We start from the raw sequence: 19,364 nt of genomic DNA on the forward strand, positions 1-19,364 counted from the left end.
TGTGTGTGTGTGTGTGTGTGTGTGTGTGTGTGTGTGTGTGTGTATATATATATATATATATATATAAAATGCTATAAGCTGCATATAAAGTGACAGAAAATAGATAAACGGTTGTCCAGGGCAATGGTGGCATTGGGCAGGAGAGGAGCAGAGGCAAAAAGATTAAAAATGGACACAAGTAAACTTCAGGGGGTAAAATATATTATTTGAATTGTGTCAATGGATTCATGGGTGTACACATGTTAAAACTTCTCAAATTGTACTTTGAATATGTACAACTTATTGTATATCAATTATACTGCAATAAAGGTGTTAAAAAAAATACAGTGTATTTCAGATATTACACCCACCACTTCTGAGCAGAATATTGACAGAAGTTGAGAACTGTCACCCCAAATTGGAAGTACTGTATAAGTAGGATGTGTTTAAGAGAAGTTCACAGCCACCAATGAGTATCTTTCCAGCACAAGGCAATGTCATGTGCAAGATAATTAATACAGGATAATTAATGAAGTCATCATATTAAATAGCCAGAAGACTTTTATCTATCCATCTATCTATCTATCTAAAATCTCTATCTATATCCCCTCTTGTTCCATAAAGCCATGCATGTTTTGTTGATATCAAATATAATTGTTTGCTCATTTGTCTGGATTCACTGCACTGTGAAGGTGGCTTCTTAAGCCTCCATGTAAAGCCCTCAGTTTTTTTTCATTTTATTTTCAACTTATTTCTATGATTAATTTCTGCATGAGATAAAAATGGATTTTAGCATTAAAAAGCATCCTTAGACCCCATCCACACAATAAAAACAGGAGTCACATTTTATAAAACTGCAGAATGTTAAGAGGGAAACGTTCACCAGTATTCACAAAACTTTTTGAAGTAGATCCACGTTAAGAAAAAATATTTAAATACAGATGGCCAAGAGGCACATGAAAAAATGCTCAACATCGATAATTATTAGAGAAATGCAAATCAAAACTATAATGAGGTACCATCTCACACCAGTTAGAATGGCTATCAATAAAAAGTCTACAAATAAGAAATGCTGGAGAGGGTGTGTAGAAAAGGGAACCTTCCTACACTGTTGATGAGAATGTAAATTGGTGCAGCCACTATGGAAAACGGTATGGATGTTCCTCAAAAAACTAAAAATAGAGTTGCTATACGATCCAGCAATCCCACTCCTGGGCATGTATCTGGACAAAAGTATAATTCAAAAAGATACATGCACCCTTATGTTCACAGCAGCATTATTCACGATAACCAAGACATGGAAACAACCTAAATGCCCACCAACAGACGAATGGATAAAGAAGATGTGGTACATATATACAATGGAATACTACTCAGCCATAAAAAAGAATGAAATAATGCCATTTGCAGCAACATGGATGGAGCTAGAGATGATCATACTAAGTGAAGTCAGAAAGAGAAAGACAAATACCATATCATATCACTTATATGTGGAATCTGAAATATGACACAAATGAACCTATCTCTGAAAAAGAAACACACTCACAGACATAGAGTACAGACTTGTGGTTGCCGGGGTGGGGAGTGGGGAGGAATGGAATGGGAGTCTGGGGTTAGCAGATGCAAGCACAGGGAACTAAAATCAATATCCTGTGTTAAACCAAAATGGAAAAGAATATTAAAAAAAAGAATGTTTATATATGTATAACTGAATCACTTTGCTGTACAGCAGAAATTAACACAACATTGTAAATCAACTATACTTCAATAAAAAAAGAAAAAAATATTTAAAAGATAAAAAATAGTTTTAAAGTTTCAGAATTTCTGAATGCATTTCTAACCCTTCTAATTCCAAGAGGTTATGTTTAATTCCTCACATATTAGAAAGCCTCTTTGAAGGATGCTTTGAATTTGAAATTTTGTTTAAAAAGTGTATGAATAAATTATTTACAATAAAGCCCTCTCTCTGAGATTCTTCAGTAAAAGTTTTACTTGAGAAAAGCCAATGACTTGGGGGCTTCCCTGGTGGCGCAGTGGTTAAGAATCCACCTGCCAATGCGGGGGACACGGGTTCGAGCCCTGGTCCAGGAAGATCCCACATGCCGTGGAGCAACTAAGCCTGTGCACCACAACTACTGAGCCTGCGCTCTAGAGTCCGTGAGCCACAACTACTGAAGCCCGCGCGCCTGGAGCCCATGCTCTGCAACAGGAGAAGCCACCGCAATGAGAAGCCCGAGCACCGCAACAAAGACTAGCCCCCGCTCGCCACAACTAGAGAAAGCCCCCACGCAGCAATGAAGACCCAATGCAGCCAAAAATTAAATAAATGATAAATAAATTTAACAAAAAGCCAATGACTTGCCAAATCATATTTTCATTTTACTATAAATAATTCCTTACAAAATACACAAATTCTTTTGACTAGTAAAGCAGGATACATACATACACACACACACACACACACACACACACACAACATACACAAACACAGGAGGGGGGATAAGAGAGAGAGGTGGCGAAATGAGGGAGAAAGTTTTATTTTCTTAATAACAATGATATATATGTGTGTGTGTGTATACATACATATACATATATATATATATCACTCATTCAAAATTCAAATATGAAGCTTTTAACCAGAATATCATGGGTGGATTGGGAAGCCACTAGAGCCTTCTTCTGAAAGCAACTTAAATTCATATTCAATAGAGCATCTACGGCCTACCTTGCACTCCCAGGGAGAACTATATCTCTGACACATGACCCCACGGCAAACACTGGAATTGCAAGAGTGTCTTCCTTCAGTTTGACAGAATATATGCAGTTTTCAAATTTATGTTTTTCTTCAAGTTTTTAAATCTTCCTTGTTCTCATATTTTACTGCACTCCTATTATTGCACTACTAAGCAATTTTAAAAATATTTTAGAAATAATTTTATTTTTGAAATGTATTGCTTCTTCCATTTGACACTGACCGGATACCTGCTGTTATATGCCAGGTGTTGGTCTGCAGGCCAATGCTAGTCTGGCACTCAAAGGACAGATCATCCCATGTAAAGGCAGAAAATGCAGGATTTGTTGTCACTCATTGATCTATTAACGTGCATGAATTTACCTCTAGCCAATCATCTGAGTAGACCTTGAGACTAGAGTTAATACTGATTTTGATTTTGGGGTCAGGGGCAGGAAAAACAAATCTAGTGTTCACAAGCCCCCCAGGGTAATACCATGCAGGTGGCTAGAGCTTTTACGAAACATCAGAGCAGAGGCTGTCTGGGAAAGCAGAGATGGTGAAAGCAAAGAGGAACTCCCAGAAGACGATGAGAGGATACAAACAAACCCAATTCATTCTCTCTGCAGTGCCTCAAGGCCCTGTTTTTTTTTTTTTTTTGTAAACCATATTTTTCACCTAAAAGAGCATGAAAATGCTTTATGGCATTTAAAGCAGCCAACATTTGTTTTGAAAGACCAGTGGCATCTAATTGTTTTTTATGCTCCTATAACTGTGCACAGTCTACAACACTGGTGGGAACAGGTCAGCAAGATCCAAATTCAGTTTTAGCCAAGCTTTTGATAGCACTTTCTCTGGCATTTTCATTGGGACAAACTAGGAGAGAGTGGAGACAAAAGAAGCCCTAAATCCTTGCATATATCCATATCATGTTAGGGAATTTCAAAAAATGGGAGCTAGCATATTAAATAAGAGTGATAAACATTAGTTGAGCACCTACTAGATGAGTACTTTTCATATATTCCCATTTTATGCCCATAACTACCCTGGGTTAAGGTTAAGGAAAGGTTAAGTACTATCTATATTTTACATGTAAGAAACCTGATAATCAGTGATGTTAAGTATACTACCAAGGTCGCCCAACCAGAGAATGATATAACTGGAGGTTGAAGTCACAAGTGACTTCAGAACGTGTTCCTTTGCAACACAATAGCAGTAAGATAAGAGCAAAGGAAAAGATGTTCAATTTTGCCATTGTGATGTGCTGGTTAGCATGAACATACTGCCCAAACTTTAAATGAAAAAATGCAAATTTAAATAGCACTACTTTTGCTCAGCATCACATTCTGAAAATACACATGACAAGCAGGCTTCTCATCACATACAATATTAGAAATCAAATTTTGAACTGAATTTCTATTTCAAAGATGGCAACTGGTAATACATATCTGTCTAGATAGTGGAGAGTAGCAGGACATCAGCTATAAAAACTATTCCTATCTTGTTTAAACATAGGCCTAACATAAGAACTTTGTTATGCTCACATTAAACATTCCATTTTGACATTAAGCAGAAGTTCATCAAAAAGAAATTTTAAAAAAGCTTTAGCAAAGCTGACTAAAAGCTTGTTTGCAATCATTTAGAGTAGGCTTTCTTGTGCCAATGTCATAATAGATCTCATTCTAGCATAAGGACTTCTGAAATGCAAATTTTCAGAAATAAATCTTAGCTCTAATTTACAGTTGTGTTGAAGTGAATGAATGCAATCACTTTTCAGCAAGTGAAAAAGCACTTTCGGCTGCTGCTGAAAAAATACAAGGTAACTGTGGGCTACATCAAAATCACCATTGTTACCAACTTTCTAGAGCTATCAGCTTGTCAAGGGGCACGGATATAAGAGAGAATTTAAGACTACTTTATCATGAATGTTCAGGGTAGAGACTAAATTTACTAACATGACTGGAAACCATTTTAAAACGTGGATTCTCAGCATTTAGTTTTCTACTGTAGAATAAACAGTTAAAGCGCAGTATTAACCTGTGTCCATGTAGTATCCTGAACAATTAAATACTTGACACTGTAAGTGAATGATTTATGAAAATACCCTTTAAAATTTTAAATATTTATTCTTAATTGAGATAAAATTGACATATAACATTAAATTAGTTTTAGGTTTAAAAATACTCTTGTTTAATGTTTAGAGATCATTTTAGGCTACCATGCCATGATCAGCATATTAAATTATTTCAGGCTGATTTTAGTTCATAAATTTAAATGACTCATAGTTCAATAAATAGTCCTCGTGGACTTCCACGACTCTGCAGACAAAGATAAGATATTCAACTACCCAAGTTTCCCACCCCACCTCCCCTTTTTTTTTTTTTTTTTTTTTTTTTGCGGTACCTGGGCGTCTCACTGTTGTGGCCTCTCCCGTTGCGCAGCAATAGGCTCCGGACGCGCAGGCTCAGCGGCCATGGCTCACGGGCCCAGCCGCTCCGCAGCATGTGGGATCTTCCCGGACCGGGGCACGAACCCGTGTCCCCTGCATCGGCAGGCAGACTCTCAACCACTGCGCCAACAGGGAAGTCCCCCCCCCCCGCTAACTTTTTTTTGGATCACAAATAAATGTCATTAAAAATTGGAAGGATTTCTAAAGACTTCCTCCCTGGAGATGAAAGTATGTTCCTCACAACTGGGGGATCATAAGGGATAATTATGAAGTCTTATGCTTAGGTTAGATAAATCAACTGCATTGGTTAACAGTAAGATAAAAGCTGTTTAAAGATATCTAGGGATCGCCATTTCCATAATATGTTGGAAGAGATGTTCAGAGAATCCTCTCTCAACCGACAAGTTTAAGTTAAACACACATACAAGCTAAGAAAGCAAAATCCACTGCACTGAGCCGTCACTGGAGATATCTGTTCTGGAGTATGAACTACTCTGTGGTATCCTGGAGTCTTGCCTTTCGGGGTCATAATTGGGAATCAGAAAACAAACCTGTCAAAGAGCCCAGGCTTGCATGGTTTGGGGTCCCGATTTCACATTATATTTTTGGACTACCAAACCCCAAATTAATTATTTAGCTTCATAACTCTTCATTTCTCTTCACAGAAAGGGGGCCCTAGTGGTATCCCCACAAGTTTAGACAGTCACCTGTTTGTTTTTATTAAAATCTGCTTTTTAAAGTTATATTATCACCCTGATATTCACAAGCTGGAGGGCACTGAGCTGATTACTGTGATTTCCTCATAAGAAACTCAGAACAGTTATGCCAGAGACATATGTGTTCCATGTATATTACTGAAGAGCAAATGGAGCAAACTATTAGAAAAAATGATATGTAGGTTATATCCAATTGTATAACCTTAATTCTTACAAGTTCATTTTCTTAGTGCTATATTAGGAGTGAGTTGCTCTATGTTGTGAACATGCTTGTTTATAGACATCTCTAAATCATATTTGTGAATCATGTTATTGCAATCAAAATAAATTTAAGGATTATTGTTACTAAAGTATATGCTAACCGTTAATGCCTAATCATCTTCACTAAATATTGGCCTTGTACAAAAAATCAAGTTTCTACCTGAGACGAATGGAAATTTAGTTGCATATTTCACTACTACAAATAAGCCACAGGCCATTACTACATTTCTATATTTTGTTACATACTAATCCTGTAATAATGGACAGTAATATTAGCTTTTTGCATTCTAATGACCAGAGAGGTCATTTTCTGGTTGTTAAGGAGAGAATCAGGCCATTACATTTTAATGCATTTAGTCATTAACACATTTCTGCCTTTACACACGGTGTTTTTGTTGGCTTGATTTTGTGTGTCTCTTTCCCTTTAAGGTTCTATGCTTTCATATCTAGGTTGACTGAGTCAATATTTTTCCATTTTTCTGAAATTTATTGACACAAAAAAGATAATCTTCAAATCAAGATAGAACTGGGCTTTCCCTCCTTAACTAGTAAATCTATCCTGCTGATCTCTCTCTCGCAGTTAATGGTATCACCTTCCTTAGAGTTGCTTACTATCAGAAGTACACTTGACTCGCCTTTCTCCCTTCTCTCTCCTTATTCAATCTTCATCAAATGCAGCTGTGATAGACATTATACTACATCAACCATTTTCCTTTTCAGGAATGAAGGACTTATTTCTGTTGCTACTAGGAATAATGCTGGAAAATGACTATTTGGTCAAGCCCTCTTTAGGCATGGCGCCTTGAGAGAAAAAACAAAAAAGCCTCACCCAAGGTCAAACCTCCTTCCACATGTAGTCCACTTTCAATGATGGATCAGCACAGCAGCATAAAGGCCCAGTCCCCTTCTCCTAACTTGGGACAAGTCCAGAGGACCATCCCAGCTTCAGAGGGCCCAGTGAGTTGACTAAAAGCCTTCACTCCACCTGTCCGGAAACTCAACTTTGCCCTCTGGTCAGTATGTTTTCTTACCTTTTCCTTTCACAAGTGTTGATCACAACACATTCCCTAATAAATGTCCTATAAACTAATCTCCCATCTCAGAGTCTGATTCCCTGGAAACCCAAGCTGCTACAGCATCATTTTCCATTGTTACTTTTCTTGAAACTTCATTTCTGTTTTTTTTAACCCACTATCACTGGCCTAGTTTGGTCTGCCCTTAATGTTCATTTAAGTGGTCAACCTTAACTTTTTGTTCCATGGCCAAAGAGGCATTCAAATTTAAACCTCCACATAGGTACGCCTGAAACATGATTGCAGTTCACTGCAGGCTCCTGTGATAATTCCAGTTCCATCCATTTCTCAAAATTTCTACCTACCAATTAATATGCCATGACACCTACTTTAGTATATGCCACATATGACTCAGTGCCCCATGAAAATCCCCTCTGCAGACAGTTCGCATTCACACCAGTGGTTTTCTATGACTTTTCCAGTGGGAATTCACTGCCATGGGAATCTGCCCTAAGAACAAACTTTAATCATTGAGGGAAAGGAGGTAGAGGATGTTTACCCCAATTTCTTTACCCTTCAGCCTGACAATTCTCTCAGAAAGCTCCCAGTGAGGTTCCCCAGGTCTCAGCAGTAATCTCATATCTAGCTCATTTTCTGACTTTTTCCCTTCAGCATCTTACTTCCCCATTTGGTCAGCGTGCTTCCTGTGATCACCTCTCAAGAAAGCTACTTGCAATTAAACTCTTTTCTCAGGGTCTGCTTTTGGGAGAAGAGGCACAAACTAATACTGAGAACTAATCAACCAGAATATTGCTAAAGGCCCCTAAATGATCTCTCAGATCTATCCACCCTCTCTTGTACCTCCTATCCATTTTATATGTTACCTCCAGACTTTTCTTCCTAAAACTCAGTTGACTCATGCCCCTCAGACATCTTCAATGGCTCCAACTGCAGTAAGAAGTAAAACACAACTCTGTCCAGCAAAGTCTGCCTGTTTTTCTAACTGTATGTCACTCTGCATTGGCTACCACAAACACACACTCCAGACACACCCCTCTATTCATTATTTACAGAAAGTAACTTCTCTGTGTTTTCAATAAGGTTGTTTCCTCTGCTAGAATGTGCTCCCCACCGTATCGGCTGATAAATCCCAGTTCATCCTTTGAGGTCCAGATAAACCCATTATCCCCTAAGATGCCCTCTTGGACTCCCACTGTTAGGGTTAACGTTTCCCAATATCATGCTCTGCAGTGCCATGTTTAAACTCGTGGTACATCAGTGTGTACCTTGTATTGAGATGACTTATGGATATCTATTTCTATCACCAGATATGAATTCCTAGGAAGCAGGAACCATATGACATCTATCTTTGTATCCAGTGGTAATATTTGAAATAATTATCAAACCTATATTCCAGCTCTGACCAGTCAGGAAGGACACAGGATCCAAGTCCTGAGGCATGTGTTAACACTTTATTTGTTGCTGAATTGTTGGGAAGTCCGGGGGGGCCAAAGGGAGGGGCTGTGGTGGCTAGAGATCAAAAGTTACACCTAAGTGGAGCTCAAACAATTGAGTATTTGCCAACATATGAGGAAAAGCATCTGTGAAAATATTTTAACAAACAGAGCGTAATTGGTTAAAGATCAGCTTTGTTTATAACTACTGTATTTATCAAGACTTTCCAAATTATAGGCCTTTTGTAAATAATTGTTTATATAATTGAGGACAGAACTGAAAATGTGCACAAAGTTTTTTTCTTTTTAAGATGGATGATATACGATATACATAACCAGCACAAATAGGAACGTTCTCATATATGTATGAAAATTTTAGTCTAGTTTTCTTTATATTACAACAGATTAACAACTGTTCAGAAGCAATTACATTTACACTGCTTAAAATATTGTAGCAGCCTTCCAACAGTAATATCAATAAAAATGGACTTTGCCTTCTTTACAGGCTCAGCTTGTCCAAATCATAACGGCAACATTAATTCAAATTTAAGGGACCGCCCTGGGAAGAACAATCATGAACATGTCTTGCAAATATTTTTCAAAATTATGAAGCCTGCAAAAGCTCTTGTGTAGCCAGCAATATTTACCAATTCATCCTCACCTAACGATGTATCCTGAGTTGCCTTTAAGTTCCCCAAATTTCCTCTAAAGCCCTTCAAATCAGCATGGTAAGAGTGCTTATCTGATCAGTGAAAATACGTTTTGAAGTTTTATGGTCTCAGAAATGCTGCCAAAATCAACAAAAATGACTATACAAAGGTAAGATATATTAAATCTGATTATTTAATTCTTCTTAGCTCCCTTTCTATAACTTTAAGAGTCTGATCCATGGATCAGCAGCTCTGTTTTGCTTAAAGGAGTCATAAACACTCCTAATTCAACAATGTTCTACCGTTTGAAGTTCCTCTTACGTTCCTTCTCACACACAGCAGACCTCACTGCCTTTTATAGAACAGGAAACTCAGATTTATTACTTATATAAAAAATAATAATGGCAATTTTGAATCACTTGCTACCCTTTACAGAAGACTAGTTAAAATTCCAGAACTAAGGAACATTAGGATTGTCATTTGATGATTAAAATGAAAACTGAAATTTACATTTCTATCCTGTGAATTACATTAAAAATGGCAAAAAATATGCTACTTTATTGAAATGCCTGGAATAAGCTCACTCTAGTTCAAAATCTACCTATCACATGGAGAAATGTTAACGGGCTTTGTAAAGCCAAATGTCTGAAAAGTGACAGGAAGATTTCACAGGATGCTAACAGCTATGACTATGGTGACATTTGAGGTCAAGCCACCTAGAAGTAGAGAGTGGGGATGGGCGGGTTGGCTCTTCACCCATAGCGTATTCTATTACAGTGGTGGTAACTGGATCACTGTGGTTGCCATTCTGAAATTTCCCTTCTGCTTGTTAACAGCACTGGCATTCAGCCTACTCTCTATGTACTTTCTTATTTGGAGCAGCTCTCTACACCTCCTATGCTAGGTACTGACCTTTTCCTAAAACATTCTTTGTTGAGGCAAGCAAGGATGAGGGGCTAGTACTTCCAGGCAGTACAAGATTGCTACTGGCTGTATGCTTTCTACATTTTTAAATTGTATCCATTTACCAACATTTTAATAATTTCCTCAGCAGGATCTAACCACCATGGGACACTGAATTCTCTCCCGAATAGAACAATTATTCCTTTGATGAATTACAGTCCCTCAGTTCTTCCCTGTTAGTCTTCTACACCTCTCACCTCCTCTCTCATCAAAAGCTTTGTAGGAATACCCCTCACTCCCATTCCCAAGCAAGCAATTCTTTTCAGGGACCATCAGGCAATTTGCATAAATGAATGTTTTACTAGAGAGAAACAAAGAAAACTTCACATATACCAAAGCCTTTAACCTATTTTTCATGTTCAATTAAGTATATGTACATGTTTTTATAATACCTAGTCCTATAAAGAGATATTCTCATAGGACGCTGTCTGGCTCATAAATTGATATAACTATTTGAAAGTGTTTACCACAATTTTAAATGTAAATGGCTTAACTAAATATTTCTACTTCCAGGAATTTGCCCCACAAATAAATATTAAAAAATGGACAAGAGAGTATAGCACTATAGACATAAAATGTATGCCCCAAAGCTCTGATTATTCAGAAAGGTAATGAGTGAAATAGAAAACTAAATTTCCCTCTGGGTTATCTATTAGACAGGGGAAATTTAAGTTACTTTTTTTTTTTAAGTTACTTTTTGATTTATTCTCATCACGCATCTTTCCCAGTATGGTAGTTAATAATATCTCATTACCAATTTTGTTACCTTTGAATACACCACGTTTCCAAGGACATATGTGTAGAATATAGAGTATTGCATTATCAGGGTCTATGGTGATGTGTAGGCAGGCGGACTCTCAACCATTGCACCACCAGGGAAGCCCTCCAGCTTTCTTTTGGTTTCCATTTGCATGGAATATCTTTTTCCATCCCCTTACTTTCAGTTTGTATGTGTCTCTAGGACTGAAGGGGGTCTCTTGTAGACAGCATATAAATGGGTCTTGTTTTGTATCCATTCAGCCAACCTGTGTCTTTTGGTGGGAGCATTTAGTCCATTTACATTTAAGGTAATTATCGATATGTATGTTCCTATTCCCATTTTCTTAATTGTTTCGGGTTCGGTATTATAGGTCTTTTCCTTCCCTTGTGTTTCTTGCCTAGAGAAGTTCCTTTACCATTTGTTGTAAAGCTGGTTTGGTGGCGCTGAACTCTCTCAGCATTTGCTTGTCTGTAAAGGTTTTAATTTCTCCATCAAATCTGAATGAGATCCTTGCTGGGTAGAGTAATCTTGGTTGCACGTTTTTCTCCTTTATCACTTTAAATATGTCCTGCCAGTCCCTTCTGGCTTGCAGAGTTTCTGCTTAAAGATCAGCTGTTAATCTTATGGGGATTCCCTTGTGTGTTATTTGTTGGTTTTCCCTTGCTGCTTTTAATATGTTTTCTTTGTATTTAATTTTGGACAGTTTGATTAATATGTGTCTTGGCATATTTCTCCTTGGATTTATCCTGTATGGGACTCTCTGTGCTTCCTGGACTTGATTAACTATTTCCTTTCCCATATTAGGGAAGTTTTCAACTATAATCTCTTCAAATATTTTCTCAGTCCCTTTCTTTTTCTCTTCTTCTTCTGGGACCCCTATAATTCGAGTGTTGGTGCGTTTAATGTTGTCCCAGAGGTCTCTGAGACTGTCCTCAGTTCTTTTCATTCTTTTTTCTTTATTCTGCTCTACAGTAGTTAATTCCACTATTTTACCTTCCAGGTCACTTATCCATTCTTCTGCCTCAGTTATTCTGCTATTGATCCCATCTAGAGTATTTTTAATTTCATATATTGTGTTGTTCATCACTGTTTGTTTGCTCTTTAGTTCTTCCAGGTCCTTGTCAAACGTTTCTTGTATTTTCTCCATTCTGTTTCCAAGATTTTGGATCATCTTTACCATCATTATTCTAAATTTTTTTCAGGTAGACTGCCTATTTCCTCTTCATTTGTTAGGTCTGGCGGGTTTTTATCTTGCTCCTTCATCTGCTGTGTGTTTTTCTGTCTTCTCATTTTGCTTATCTTACTGTGTTTGGGGTCTCCTTTTTGCAGGCTGCAGGTTCGTAGTTCCTGTTGTTTTTGGTGTCTGTCCCCAGTGGCTAAAGTTGGTTCAGTGGGTTGTGTAGGCTTCCTGGTGGAGGGGACTAGTGCCTGTGTTCTGGTGGATGAGGCTGGATCTTGTCTTTCTGGTGGGCAGGTCCACGTCTGGTGGTGTGTTTTGGGGTGTCTGTGGACTTATTATGATTTTAGGCAGCCTCTCTGCTAATGGGTGGGGTTGTGTTCCTGTCTTGCTAGTTGTTTGGCACAGGGTGTCCAGCACTGTAGCTTGCTGGTTGCTGAGTGAAGCTGGGTCTTGGTGTTGAGATGGAGATCTCTGGGAGATTTTCCCCATTTGATATTATGTGGAGCTGGGAGGTCTCTTGTGGACCAGTGTCCTGAAGTTGGCTCTCCCACCTCAGAGGCACAGCACTGACTCCTGGTTGTTGCACCAAGAGCCTTTCATCCACAGGGCTCAGAATAAAAGGGAGAAAAAGTAGAAAGAAAGAAAGAAAGAAAAAAAGGAGGGAGGGAGGGAGGGAGGAAGGAAGGAGGGAAGGAAGGAAAGAAAGAAAGAAGATCAAATAAAGTAAGATAAAATAAAATAAAGTTACTAAAATAAAAGAATAATTATTAAAAAAACAAAAACGGACGGATAGAACCCTAGGACAGATGGTGAAAGCAAAGCTATACAGACAAAATCTTACACAGAAGCATACACAAACACACTTACAAAAAGAGGAAAAGGGAAAAAAATCATAAATATTGCTCTCAAAGTCCACGTCTTCAATTTGGGATGATTCGTTGTCTATTCAGGTATTCCACAGATGCAGGGTACAGCAAGCTGATTGTGGAGCTTTAATCCGCTGCTTCTGAGGCTGCTGGGAGAGATTTCCCTTTCTCTTCTTTGTTCTCACAGCTCCCCGGGCTCAGCTTTGGATTTGGCCCCGCCTCTGCATGTAGGTGGCCGGAGGGCGTCTGTTCTTCGCTCAGACAGGACTGCGTTAAAGGAGCAGCTACTTACGGGGCTGTGGTTCACTCAGGCCGGGGGGAGGGAGGGGTATGGAGTGCGGGGCGGCATGACGTTGCACCTGCCTGAGGCGCGCCGTGCGTTCTCCTGGGGAAGTTGTCCATGCATCCCGGGACCCTGGCAGTGGCGGGCTGCACAGGCTCCCTGGAAGGGGGGTGTGGATAGTGACCTGTGCTTGCACACAGGCTTCTTAGCGGCGGCAGCAGCAGCCTTAACGTCTCATGCCCGTCTCTGGGGTCCAGCGCTTTTAGCCGCGGCTCGCGCCGTCTCTGGAGCTCCTTTAAGCAGCACTCTTAATCCCCTCTCCTTGCGTACCAGGAAACAAAAAAGTCTCTTGCCTCTTCGGCAGGTCCAGACTTTTCCCCGGACTCCCTCCCGGCTAGCCGTGGTGCACTAACCCCCTGCAGTCTGTGTTCACGCCGCCAACACGTCCTCTCCCTGCGCTCTGACCGAAGCCAGAGCCTCAGCTTGCAGCCCCGGCTGCCCCAGCGGGTGAGCAGACAAGCCTCTCGGGCTGGTGAGTGCTGGTTGGCACCGATCCTCTGTGCGGGAATCTCTCCGCTTTGCCCTCCGCACCCCTGTTGCTGTGCTCTCCTCCGCGGCTCCGAAGCTTCCCCCCTCTGCCACCCGCAGTCTCCGCCCGTGAAGGGGCTTCCTTGCTCGTGGGGTGGGGTGTTGCTAGAGAGCTACGAGAAAGGTCAAGTTGTGACAATGTACTGGGGATGGGAATTGTGAGGAGAGCCATACTCAGTCTGCCTCTTCCTTTCTTTGCAAGGTTACAGTTTTCATAGCTACTGTGATTGCAAGATTGCAGAGCTGAGGAGAGGGGCATAGAAATGGGTCAAGTCAAAATGTCACAAATTACCCTGCTCTTACCAGGATTCAGAGTTTTTCTTGAGTAAATACTCCTCAGATTGTTTGAAATCTTTGTTTAATTTCAAGATTTAAAAGTTTTGACAAGTTTTGTCAGTGTTTTTATTGCTTTTAAGGAGGAACAGATTTATGAAACCCCTTGCTCCACCATTTTGGAAGTCCCAGGTCTCCTGTTTTCTTTATTGCATAACTATTTCCTACTCCTTGGTCACTTTGATAAAATGCCATAGCATTTTACCTGTATCTCAATTATATTCTCTGATTTTTTTATATTCTCTTTCTTGTTAGGGAAGTCTCAACCTTCTATTGCAAACTATTCTTGTAGCAATGAGATTAAATATATGTTAAAAGGCTTTTTAAAAAAATACAAAGTATCATAAAAATCAATACTAACAGCAATGAAAAACAGAACAAGGAAAAGACATGAAAAGAATATAGTGAGTCTGAGTTGTCAGCAGACTGTCAAAGTGCAGGTGTACAGCAAGCAGTCAAAAATGAGGGGCTGAAGCTAATACATCTTGAGTAAAAGTATGAATTTGGCATTTGTAACCAGTTGATAGTTTGAAGCCAAGAAACTGCCAAGTGGGATGTTGTACAGACATAAGAATGCTTTAGAAGGTGGAAACTTGAAAAGAAATGAGAAGGCTAGAGGAATAAAAGGACCAGATAAGTAACAATCCAGAAATAGCATGGAAATGAGGACTATAGAATGATGTAAAATAAAGGGTGAATAGTGTTAAGAAGGCAGACAGACAGTGCCAAACATTATAGGAGTTTTGAGGCAGATAACTTGGGAAAAGAACAAATTTTTCTTGACCAAAAGTTATGGGTGATCTTTGTGGCAGAAGTTTCAACAGAGTAGAGGAGATACAAATGGACCACCATGAAATAAGAAGTGATCATGTAAATATTGCTTTTTCAAGAAGTTTAGCAATCATGGAAAATATAGAGGGTAATAGTTGAAAGGCTATTGTTAGAGATGTTTTATCTTATAATGGAAAATCTTTGAGAATATTTATAGATTAAGAAAAATATCCAACAATGAGGAAGGTATTGAAAGAGAGAGAAAGAGAGAGAGGGGTGAAAAGAATGAGAATCAGCCTTGAGTGCCCAGAGGCCAACTTCATTTTACACATTGAAGAATGAAGATGGAGAATCAGAAGCATTTCAGTAGTCTCACAGGGAGTGCAAGATGAATCCTGACACTATAAAGCAAAGTTTCTCAGTCTAGCCTTTCTCCTTAGCAGCACCTCAGTTGTTTCTCAATAGAATTTCCATTGAAATACCAGCAATAAACTAAATATTATGAATGAAAAGAAAGGGCAAATTGGTAATGCTCATTAGTATATGCTGATTAAAAATAATGGTGATTTTCAAATTAAGAAAGGTGATACTTTATTCATAATATCTCTAGGGACAAATGTTTCTTCGGTCTTAAACATGTTTCTGTTCTTTTATAATTGTTGGTGCTATTTAAGTATAGAAATATAGAAGAACTGGAATACATGAACAGTATTATTAATATCTTAATGAAATGACATTTAATTAATTTAATATGTAGTATCTTTAATTACAGAAAGGGCCTCACTGAAAACTTACACTCTAAAGGTAAAATTAACTAGATTCTTCAGTTTTACTTGTGTATCGAAACCATATAAATATAGACTTTGATTATTTCCTGTAAGTACAATTCTGCTATGAATAGAATTCCACTTCTACATTTAATTAGAAAAATATAGTTAATATAGCATAATTATTATTTTTAAAGGCCTACATTTTTTAAAAAATGCATTCATTCTGAAGAATAAAAGTTTTAAAAAGCTACAGACATCACCTCTGCCAAAACAACAAAATGAAATAACCAATGTTAAGAAATTAAGCAATTTTTTCTTTAACCTGTTTTCATCAAACTCATAAGACAGGATTTCTTGCTCACCAGAAAATTCTGGAAGGGGAAAGGGAGTGATGGAAAAATGATTTTTTTCCTTAGTTATAGCAAGTGCAAGTAGTCATGCTCTTTTCTTTTCTTTTCTTTCCTTCCTTCTTTCCCTCCTTCCTTCCTTCCTTTCTTCCTTCCATTTGAAAAGCCATCTATTATGTTTGTATCCGTTCATTAAACAAATCTTCCTTGAAAAACTATTATGTGCTTGATACTATGATTTATGCTAAGTACAAAAGTATGGATACGAGGGGCATGCCCCTTTTCTCACAGTTCATAATCTGGTGGAGAAGAATAATCTGGTGGAGAACAGGTAATAGCAATAGGATGTAATGTACATGATGGTGGGAAAAGTAAAAAAAAAAATGCTGTGGAAGCACATGAAAGGCATCTAATCCAGGTTTATGGGGATGTAGAAGAAGTCTTGGAAAAGTGGCATCTAAGCTTTGTCATAAAGAATGAAAAGGAGTTAGACATACACAGAGAAGTGGAAGACAGGGAATTGGATAGAGATTTCCAGGCAGTAGTAAAAGGAAATACTATATACAATGGCCAAAGTGTGGCTGGAGCCAGGAGTGCTAAGAGAGAAAGCTGAGCAGATAGGCTTTTGAAACACGTGAAAGCCACTTCAGGGAGCCTGGACTCAATCCTGAAGGCAAGAGATGACAGTGAAGAGTTTTAGCAGGGGAGTGAGAAGATGAGATTTTCATTCATAATATTCACTCTATTTGCAATCCAGTAAGGAAAGAAGAAGAAAATCAATGCACATATTTTTCAAGATTACCAAAAAAAGCAGAGGACAAACCCAGAGAATTTCTAAACTTCTGATGTACCCTCTAAAACTAGATTCAGGCATCTATGATGGACAGATATTTGAAGCTTCTTTGAGGATTCTATTGGGCACATAATTTGTAGATAAATATGGGAGTGGGGAGTAGAAAAATTTATTTTCAGATTTGCTTAAACAAATCAAGTGAGGAGGGCCAAGTACAAAACCTCATAAAAAATAAAGATGTAACTAATTATGCATTTCTTCACATTCCCACTATTACTCACACTGGTAAATGATAGGATACACTTTTGAAATTTCATGCCTGCAGATATCACATTACAATTTTAAAAGCTGTTTAAAAGTTTTTTAAAAAATATCTTTCATTGTCATGTACAATTTCTTCAAGTGAAAATACACATGACTCAAATAAGTAAATTTTAATGTGTTTTATGATTATATACTAATATTTAGATATAAAACTTGTTTGGTGCTAATTCAACTTTATAATCAAAATGGCATTTTAAAAGCTGCTGGACTAATAGGAGAATTCTAACCATCTCCTTATGTCACACTGCTTCACCTAGTTAAGTAAAATTAAATGTTTTAAAATATCATATAATTCAATATACTCCTTCTGAAAACACTTTCATACCAAAAAAAAAAAACAAACCAAAATCTTACCTTAAATGTTAGGATGCTTGTTGTATAATTGGGCATCATTATGGGTTTATTTGTTATCTCCCCCACTTGACAGTCTACGGTGATGTGTTCCAAGGCCAGCGGTCTTTTTCCAATCCCTTTTATGTCAAAGATATGCTCCATACCATCCTACTTCATTTTGTAGAGTAAGTTTGCCCTGTGACAAATCAGCCAAATTTCAGCTCTATAGGAGCGACAGTTGGATGCCAACCATCTCTTCTATTTTAGTAATCTTGAATCTGATCGATGAAATGAGCTTTCAAGGAGGTGCTAGTCATTAGCTTTCCCAGTTTATACATAAATACTTCTACTGAACAAATAAAGATGAATTTCCTGTGAAAAGCTCTTCATTTCTTTTCACTTTCTCTAAGTGACAGTTTAATAGGCATTCTCATACATAGCAATTATATGCCTGTTTACATCCTTGTCAAAGAAATATGACTTAAGAAAATATTTTCTGAAGTACAAACTTCCTTACTGAATACAAAAAAAGCAATGATTTTACTTTGTTAAACATATTATGTAAAAATAATCTAGACATAAATATTGACAGCCTATGACATTGTGACTTTCAGAATATTTATCCCTCAAGTTACAACATTTATTAAAGTTTCAAGCAGAGTGAACACTAATGATCAAATTCATGGAAAATATAACTTTTAAAAAAAATTTTTTTTAGTTTAATTTTATTTTTTTTAGACAGCAGGTTTTTATTAGTTACCCATTTCATACATATTAGTGTATATATGTCAATCCCAACCAATCTCCCAATTCATCACACCACCACCCCACACCCCCCAGAAAATATAACTTTTCTGCAAGAAAATTTATCATAAATTATATATGTTAACATCACACATTGGTTTATCGACATATTAAAGCTAGGGAAAAAAAATCAATGAGTTCATACCATAATCTCACATTCCAAAATAGGTTTGAATGTGAGAGGATAATTCACAGTCTCACTTGGTCCAACATGTAAAACAGGAGGTCCATAAAACCATTCTCCTTCTATAGTAACTTGACATTTCCATTCATTCTTTGTTTTATTATTCTAAAGCATGAAAATAAAGACAGAAAAATATCAGATAGAAAAATATCAGTGTAAAAAATTCAAAATTCCTTACAATTATATTACCTTCCTTGATGCTATTATCACCCACTAATAGCCAAGCTACAGCCAATCACTGTTCTTAGTGCCTATGAGCACATCTTAATCAAGTGTTAAGATCACAACTGAATGTGGAGCAGAGTGATCTGAGAGACCATGACTCTGCTTGGTTTGATGATAGGTTAAGGAAGTTAGAATTAATTTTTTAAGCAAAGAGATCCAGCAGGAGTGATTAATCAAGTGAGTAATATGATAACATTTATATTCAGGAATAAAACTGTGACATCAATATGGAGAAACAAATGGCCACACATAATGCAATTAGGAATTGGTAAGAGTTCAGATGAAAGGTTTGAAGGACTTTAATTGAGACAGTGGCAGTGGGAATGAAGAAAAGTACGAAAAAAAAAGTTTGTGCTTACTATTGGAATATTCTGGGTAAGGGCTTCAAATGCTGGTGTTTCAAAATCAAATCTGGCCTCTGGACATTCTTCATTTACCGCACCTTCAATGCAATAGACATGCACATCATACCTTGATGTCAACAAGATTTTACAAGGGTAGCGTCCAGGACTGAGAGGAACAAATCGTAAACGAACTGGAACAGATCCATCTGTAACTATCAAAACAATTAAAAAATGGTTTAATCA

General features: G+C 37.8%; 1 protein-coding gene across 1 annotated transcript in view; it reads right to left on the minus strand.

The window, feature by feature from the left end:
* Positions 1-19,364, minus strand: part of CFAP47 (cilia and flagella associated protein 47) — a 509,799-nt gene that overhangs the window by 132,777 nt on the left and 357,658 nt on the right. Inside the window, 6 exon segments of the mRNA XM_060137366.1 lie at positions 10,983-11,070; positions 16,938-16,953; positions 17,575-17,732; positions 17,734-17,760; positions 18,514-18,657; positions 19,137-19,333. Of these exon segments, the coding sequence (XP_059993349.1) occupies positions 10,983-11,070; positions 16,938-16,953; positions 17,575-17,732; positions 17,734-17,760; positions 18,514-18,657; positions 19,137-19,333 (630 nt within the window).

Source organism: Lagenorhynchus albirostris, chromosome X (assembly GCF_949774975.1).
Source record: "Lagenorhynchus albirostris chromosome X, mLagAlb1.1, whole genome shotgun sequence".
In the NCBI taxonomy this organism is placed as follows: Eukaryota; Metazoa; Chordata; class Mammalia; order Artiodactyla; family Delphinidae; genus Lagenorhynchus; species Lagenorhynchus albirostris.